This window comes from Limanda limanda, chromosome 22 (genome assembly GCF_963576545.1).
Source record: "Limanda limanda chromosome 22, fLimLim1.1, whole genome shotgun sequence".
Classification (NCBI taxonomy): domain Eukaryota; kingdom Metazoa; phylum Chordata; class Actinopteri; order Pleuronectiformes; family Pleuronectidae; genus Limanda; species Limanda limanda.
Genome location: NC_083657.1, coordinates 412,501 through 419,815, shown reverse-complemented (window position 1 = coordinate 419,815; position 7,315 = coordinate 412,501). Strand labels below are relative to the sequence as shown.

At 49.7% G+C, this 7,315-nt stretch overlaps 1 protein-coding gene across 1 annotated transcript; it reads left to right on the top strand.

Moving 5' to 3' along the window:
* Window positions 1–1,866: 1,866 nt before the first annotated feature.
* On the top strand, window positions 1,867–7,089 carry mepceb (methylphosphate capping enzyme b). Its single transcript, XM_061066077.1, has 8 exons — window positions 1,867–2,309; window positions 4,085–4,485; window positions 4,606–4,874; window positions 4,955–5,252; window positions 5,337–5,856; window positions 6,206–6,418; window positions 6,508–6,616; window positions 6,778–7,089. The coding sequence occupies exons 2-8, from the start codon at window positions 4,121–4,123 to the stop codon at window positions 6,828–6,830; spliced, it is 1,827 nt and encodes a 608-aa protein (XP_060922060.1). The 5' UTR covers window positions 1,867–2,309; window positions 4,085–4,120; the 3' UTR covers window positions 6,831–7,089.
* The last annotated feature ends 226 nt before the right edge of the window (window positions 7,090–7,315 follow it).

Genomic DNA, 7,315 nt, shown 5'->3' with positions numbered 1-7,315 from the left:
AAGCCCCGCCCCTCTCCTGTGGGCACAGCCCAGGATTGGATGACGTCCTCATTGTCAGTTTGATTGACAGTTTTTAGTGATCAGCCATTGATTAAACTTCACATAAATAAGAAATAACATCAAATATAAAAGAAATCTGAAAAGCAGAAATAAATGCTAATAATTTATTTATTTGAATCTAATCATCAACAGTAACTGTCTGAGACCAATAAAAAAACATGAATAACTTAATTTAAAATCCTCAAACACGACCGTTCATTATAAACATAAACTCATTTTATAATAATGAAAGGACGTTAATGATGATGAAATTATTAATTTACTGTGATGGATCATTTAGAATCAATAATGAACCAATTCAGGATTAATAATGAACCCAGCAGTCAACATTTACTCAAGGGGTTTAGCGCCACCTTGTGGGAGAAAGGTGGCGACATCAGCTTTATGGCCATGTATGCACTTATATATACAGTCTGTGTGTTTGCATACACATATAAGGACTTTGACTCCGGTTTTTCTGTTGCTCTCAACGTACACAACTAAACAAATAAACAACAAAACAACAGAAAGGACAATATAAATATATATATTTATAATTTAGAACATCGCACAGGCAGTGTTCCTGACACTGTATGATTCATCGCTCATCGGCCAGAGGACAGAAGCTGTTCTGGTAGTTTTGGCCTTCAGTGCTCGGTAGCGCCCACCAGAGGCGAGGAGCTGCAACTGGTCCAGGCTGTGATGATGTTCAGAGCAGACTGGATGACGGCGGTTTGGAGCTGGATCTGCAGCTCCTGAGGCAGCTTGAACTTCCTGAGGTAGAGCAGGAGCTTCATCCTCTGTGATGGAGCCCATGTTGGAGGCCCACTTTAGATCCTGGGAGATTGTGGATCCCAGGAACCTGAAGGTCTCCACTGCAGACACAGTGCTGTTGAGTGTGGTGAGGGGGGGCAGTGTCGGGGGGCTCCTCCTGAAGGGGGCTGACTCCCCACCGTCCCTGATGAGGCCGATGACCGTGGGGTCGTCTGTGAACATCAGGAGTTTAATGGTCCTGGTCCTGCTGATGGTCCTGGTCCTGCTGATGGTCCTGGTCCTGCTGATGGTCCTGGTCCTGCTGATGGTCCTGGTGCTGCTGATGGTCCTGGTGCTGCTGATGGTCCTGGTCCTGCTGATGGTCCTGGTCCTGCTGATGGTCCTGGTGCTGCTGATGGTCCTGGTCCTGCTGATGGTCCTGGTCCTGCTGATGGTCCTGGTGCTGCTGATGGTCCTGGTGCTGCTGATGGTCCTGGTCCTGCTGATGGTCCTGGTCCTGCTGATGGTCCTGGTCCTGCTGATGGTCCTGGTGCTGGACCCTGTCTGCTAGGAGGTCAGTGGTCCAGTGCCGGGTGGGGGGTGCAGTGCAGTCCCCGGGGCAGGGGGTCCACCAGGGGGCCTGTGTGTCCTTCAGCTGGGTCAACACCAGGCTCTCAAACGAATCATAATAGTCTTAATAACCAAAATAGTTATGAAATGTTATGTATACTGTTGTCTTCTGTACACTTCAGTCTGCTGGAAATAGATGTGTGTGTCTGAGAGTGTGGTGTGTGTGTGTGTGTGTGTGTGTATTTTAATGGTTGACGCTGATTGGTCGGGGGTCCTCTTGTTTTTAGTCAGGCACCTCTCCGGGCGCCTCTCTGCTCCGCACTTTCTCCCGCCTTCCCCAGCTCACACCAATCACAAGACAGCTCGGCTCTAATTGGTCAGAAGGCGGGGAGGCGGGGCGTCGGGTCGGCACGCCATTGGTCGGCTGTGTGGTCGCTCACGTCCCGCTGCGGCTGGTCTATAAAGCGGAGGGCTCGGCTCAGCGGCTAGCAGTTAGCAGCTAGCAGTTAGCAGCTAACACTTAGCAGCTAGCTGCGGCCAAACCGTCGCGTCATCGCCCCGCACACACACACTGACACACGCACTCACGTGCACGGAGAGATCGGCGGGGGCGTGTTTCCACGCACGGTGCGTGTGTGTTCGCGAGTGTTTGTAGTTGTACGACTTTGTGAAGTGTCTGCGTGTTAGCTCCATGCTAAGTGCTTCCTGCATGTTAGCTGCAGAAGCTAACTGTTTACCTGCGTGTTTCTTACTGCTAGTGTGAATTATTCATGAGCCCGCCCCGGGATTGGTTGATCCAGCGGAAGGGGGCGGGGTTAGGACGAGTTTTTGCGGAATGTGGGGCGTTCGACACACGCACACAGACACACACACACACACTCAGGTCTATTTGTGTCACACACACTGACTGACAGTGTGTGATTGGAAACAACAAGTGGAGCATAACGGTGAGTACCATTGATTTCACACTGATTGATACTAATCAACAAGTAATAATCATAAGCTACACACTGATGACCTTTGACCCCTGATCACTGTGAATGATCCCTTGTTTATACTGGAGCTGCAACTAACCATTGTTTTGATTAACTAGAATTAAGGATTGTTTTGACAAGTCAGAATGATGTTATATATTTATATTTTATACACAAATTCTAACTTTGACAGTAAAAGTCTAAAAGACGATATGGTAAAGTTGTTCTGCTGAATGTGTCTGTGTGACTGTCTCACTCTCACAGCTCATCAGTGCTGTTACTTTACACCAGATGTGCTCTTTAGAATCATTACTAAAACAGTTTCATAGATAACTTTACACATTCATTAACTCATATTCCAGCCAAAACAAATTACCGTTGTGGATCAAGGAAAGCATGATGTTCACTAGTGCTTATTATTCTGTGGTTCCACCTGGTGAGACTTCACCCCCAGCTCAGCTCCCAGTAAAACGACAAACTGTCACTTTAATACTCTCCACTGTGCAGTATTCACTATACTATACTCATTTGTAATAAATGTCTGTGCAATATGAACCGTATGTGCAATCCATTCACTGTACATATTCTGACACATAATATATTTCTTACACTGTAGATCGGTTTAATCACATTTATATATTTTTCTATATATTGTTGTTTCTATTTCTTTCTATTCCTTCTCCCAAGTCCTTGATGCTACTTATGTGTTCTGCTGCTGTAACTATGCAAAAAGGACTTGTTATCTTATCTTATTTAGTGAGTATAATTTACAGTAGAAATGTTAGAATTGAGAAAGCACAATAGTAAAGTAGTATTTCATATGAATCCTACCGCACTACATTTGAAATGTTGAAGCGTGTGTAGTTTGACTGTAATGATGGTGAAGGAAGAAAGATGCAAACAGTCCAGGAGCCGTGACCCATCACAGTTCACATCTGTTCTCACATCTGTTCTCACATCTGTTCTCACATCTGTTCTCACGTCTCTTCCTGTTCTGCAGATTAAAACCATGTTAGTAAATATGTGGAAACGTGATCCCTGGCTTTCAGATTATTACACATTATGAACTTTACCTCAGATATTGAAGCTAACTGTGTTAGCAGCTGGTTCTCAGCGCAGGCGGGAGCTCGGTGTAGTCAGTAGCAGGTGGGCGTGTTTACAAATGTGTCAGAGTTCAGATCTACCTCTCCAGCTCCTCCCTTTTTCCAAATATGGTATCGTTCGTTACAATGGCTCCACACTGACAAGATGGCGCTGATCAAATTCAAAACTCTTGGCTTCAAATCGTCAGTTCACAAACGAATGGGTTACGTCACGCTGGGTTTCCTCCTGGTCACAGCAGAGCAGCTGAAATCTGTATTTACACAAAACTTAACAATGAATCATCTTCCAGGAAGTTGTTTCTGCTTTATAACATAACCGCTGTGAAACAATCTGAAGATCTCCTTTAGTGATTTTGTTTCACTGCTTTGAGATTGTTTCAGCGCCTCTCTCTCTCTGTGGGCGGTGCTTATCTCCGTCCGTTTTCAAACATATACTCCTTTACTCCATGCCCCCTGCTCTCCTCCAGCAGGGGGCGTACATGCTTCGTGCCGTGGATGCTTCGTGCGTCTCGCTCCTCTGGGTTCACTGTGACCTCACACAACCCCACCCTGGCCACGCCTCCACCCTGGCAACTCTCAGCTCTAATGTGTGAGCAGCTGGTGAATGTGATTTGTCGAGCTAACCCCTCCCTTCTCTCTCTGTAGATCACTGTGATTGGCTGATTTTTCCTGAGGCTGAAGATGATCAGGATGTCATTGGACAAACAGACTATCGTCTCTCGTGCGTCGCCCAACGCAACCGGCCCGTTCCCTCCCGATGTCGCCCTATCAGAGCAGCCACAGTTGGCTAAGACACGCCCCCTGTATTGTAAAAACGGCCTGCAGCCCCCCAGCAACAGCCAGCCCCCACTGGCCGGCCCTCCCGCTCAGCGAATAGGAAAGAGGCGTTACTCTATGGGCGTAAGCTTCAAGGGGCCGGCCAAGCGCCATCGCCGCACGAACAGTGACAGCCAATCAGAGCCTGTGCTGCCAAGTCACTTTTTGTTGGGCGGGAACATCTTCGACCCGCTGAACCTGAACTCGCTATTGGATGAAGAAGTCAACAGGTGAGAGTTTGGTGATGAATCTATCTGTTGATTCGTCCAATAATTAATAATATTAATTGTACTTACTAATAAAACAATACCTTTATTCTATAAAAACTAAACCCCTCCCCTTCTCTTCAGAACGACCAATCAGGAGACACCAAAGTGCTCGCCACTGCCGTCTCGGGGCGGCGACCCCGTAGAGATCCTGGTTCCGCGTGACATCACCGACCCCCTGAACCTGAAGGGCGGGGGGGGAGAGGGGGGAGGTGGCGTCCTGCTGTCGCCGGTGAAGATCAGGAGGAGGCACCGGAACCGACATCATGGGGGGGGGGCGGGGGGAGGAGGAGGGGGGGGTGAAGGGGAGGTGCTACCCGCTCGACTGTTTCCCTCCACAGCTGCACTGACAGGTGAGACCGGATCAATCATCCGATCGCGTGACGACCACGAAGTTCCTGAGATTAACGTGTTCTTTCATCATGTTGTGCAGTTCCTCTGCCGACCACCGAGGGCAGTGTCGCTGCATCTCCTCTTCCCTGTGAACTCAACACTGCCATAACCTGCCGAGATGACGTAGCCCCGCCCCCCATACTCCCCAGGAGACACACGCATCCTCCGCCAGGCCACACCCACAAACCCGGTAACCAGGGTGATGGTCGTCAACGGAGACGGCGGCGCACCACGTCGACGAGGTTAGCAGACGCCGCTACGAACACTGTCCCCGTGACGACTGCGAGTCACACAACTGAGTTCCACACACCACTGGTGGGAGGGGCTAAAACTGGCAGGTGAGTCTTACACCATAAGTGATTTCAAACGCTGTCATCTGATTGGACGCCCTGGTCACATGAGCTCCGTGCTGCTTGCTCCAGGTGCAGAGACGCTCATCCCGGCTCCACGCGGCTTCCAGAGAAGAAGAAGGACAAACACCGATACCAGCACGGCAACCACAGCCGTTACTATGGCTACCATGGTTTCTATGGTGACCCGTGGGAGGGGCGGGTGGGGGCAGAGGATGACCCGCGCCTGCAGCTCCTGGAAGCCGATTGGTTTAAAGACAAGACAGTGCTGGATGTGGGCTGCGGCGCCGGTCACATGACTGTTAGTATTTCCCGCAGGTTTAACCCCGTTCACATCCTGGGGGTGGAGCTAGACAAACGATTGGTCTGTGCCGCCAAGCAGAACATCAGGCACTTCCTGTCACATGATCTGGTCGTGGAGGAGAGGAGGAGAAGGGAGGAGGTGAAGAGGGAGGAGTTTGATCAGGCGCTCTCCCTCCTCTCCTTCCCTCTGTCGTTCCGGGTGAGTCGAGGTCCTCTCTCTGCCCCCCCGCTCCTCCCTCACCCCCCCTCTGCCTCCACCAGGTTCCCGAGCAACATCTCCATCGTCCAGGTGAGTGAGACTCCAGCTGATCATCAGCTCCGGGTTCGATACGTCTCAGGTCAGGACCTTCGTCCGTAGCCTTGTTGCTAGGCAACGGCTGTAAGGGCGGGACTAGCTGGTGACGTAGTAGGACGACCAGCCTCCTGTGGGTTGGGCCGGTGTTGGATCAGCTGACGTCGGCCCCCCCACTCAGTCGTATCTGAGTTTATTTAATTAGTTCTTCAGTGTTTTGTGGGAAGTTCAAGTCTTTTAAAACGATAGAAAGTGTGAATGTGTGTGTCGTCAGTTTGCTGATCACGTCTTTTTGACCTTGTGACCTTCGACCCCGCTGACATCACAGCTGTGACTCCTCCCCCAGGGTGACTACATGTCCCAGAGTGAGGCGTGGCCAGGGCGGGGCCAGTATGATGTCATCATGTGTCTGGGCGTGACCAAGTGGGTGCAGCTGCAGTCGGGTGACGGGGGCGTGGTCCGACTTTTCAAACGAGCCTATCAGAGCCTGTCTCTGGGCGGATTATTCATCCTGGAGCCGCAGCCCTGGAGCAGCTACAGCCACAGCAAGAGGGCATCGGTAACACAAAACCCACACACACAGACACACACAGCTTCCCCCAGCAGTGTTCACTGACGTGTGCGTGTGTGCGTGTGTGCGTCCTGTAGGAGGCGACGTGTCGTCACTACCGGAGCGTGCGGTTGAGACCGGAGCACTTCACCTCCTTCCTGACGGACGCGGTGGGCTTCACCTCCTACCGGCTGCTCACACACTCAGGTACGCCACCCACACCTCAACTCATGATGTGCAGTTCCTTTGTTTGACCACCAGGGATGATGTCATCCAGTGAGAACCATATGGAAGCAGCTGCTGCCTCTCGCTGAGCATGATGGGAGTTGTATCTTTTGTCAGGAGAACTTCTGTTTGTACGTTTCTAGGCAACCAGAGGCCGGTTTACCTGTTCCACAAAGGCCCCGCCCAGAGGAAGTGATGTCACGGATGGAAGGTGACTGTAGCTCAGCCTGTCATTTCGTTACCATGGCGTCAACGTGAAACTGATGCTGAGGAGGCAGCGGATTGGTGGAGGAGGCGGAGCCTCCACCAGGCTGCTTGATGACATCACATCAGAGAGAAGTGTGACCTCTGGTCCTGGATACTGATTGGACACTTTAGAGGAAGTGACATGTTCAGATTCGTCTCTTCAAAATATTTTTGTTCTTTCAAAATAAAGAGAATTTTTCAGCTGCTGAGTCGTTTCAAACAGTTTTTAAAATCTGACATTCTTCAGCTTCTCTGGAGGTAAAAATGTTCGAGGATAAAGATGAATACATTTAAATCATCGATCATGAAACATTTTTGTTCTAAATATTATAATCTTTATTTAAACATATATATATATATTTTTTTTTTTTTAAAGATAAAAAGTGTTTACCAGGTTCTCTCGGTCTCTCAGCTGTTGAACCTCGTGGTCACATG

Coding starts and splice junctions, on each gene's coding strand:
- mepceb (XM_061066077.1), top strand. CDS start 4,121: ATGATCAGGATGTCATTGGACAAACAGACTATCGTCTCTCGTGCGTCG. Junction 4,486..4,605: donor TTGGATGAAGAAGTCAACAG/GTGAGAGTTTGG, acceptor CCTTCTCTTCAG/AACGACCAATCAGGAGACAC. Junction 6,617..6,777: donor CCGGCTGCTCACACACTCAG/GTACGCCACCCA, acceptor GTACGTTTCTAG/GCAACCAGAGGCCGGTTTAC.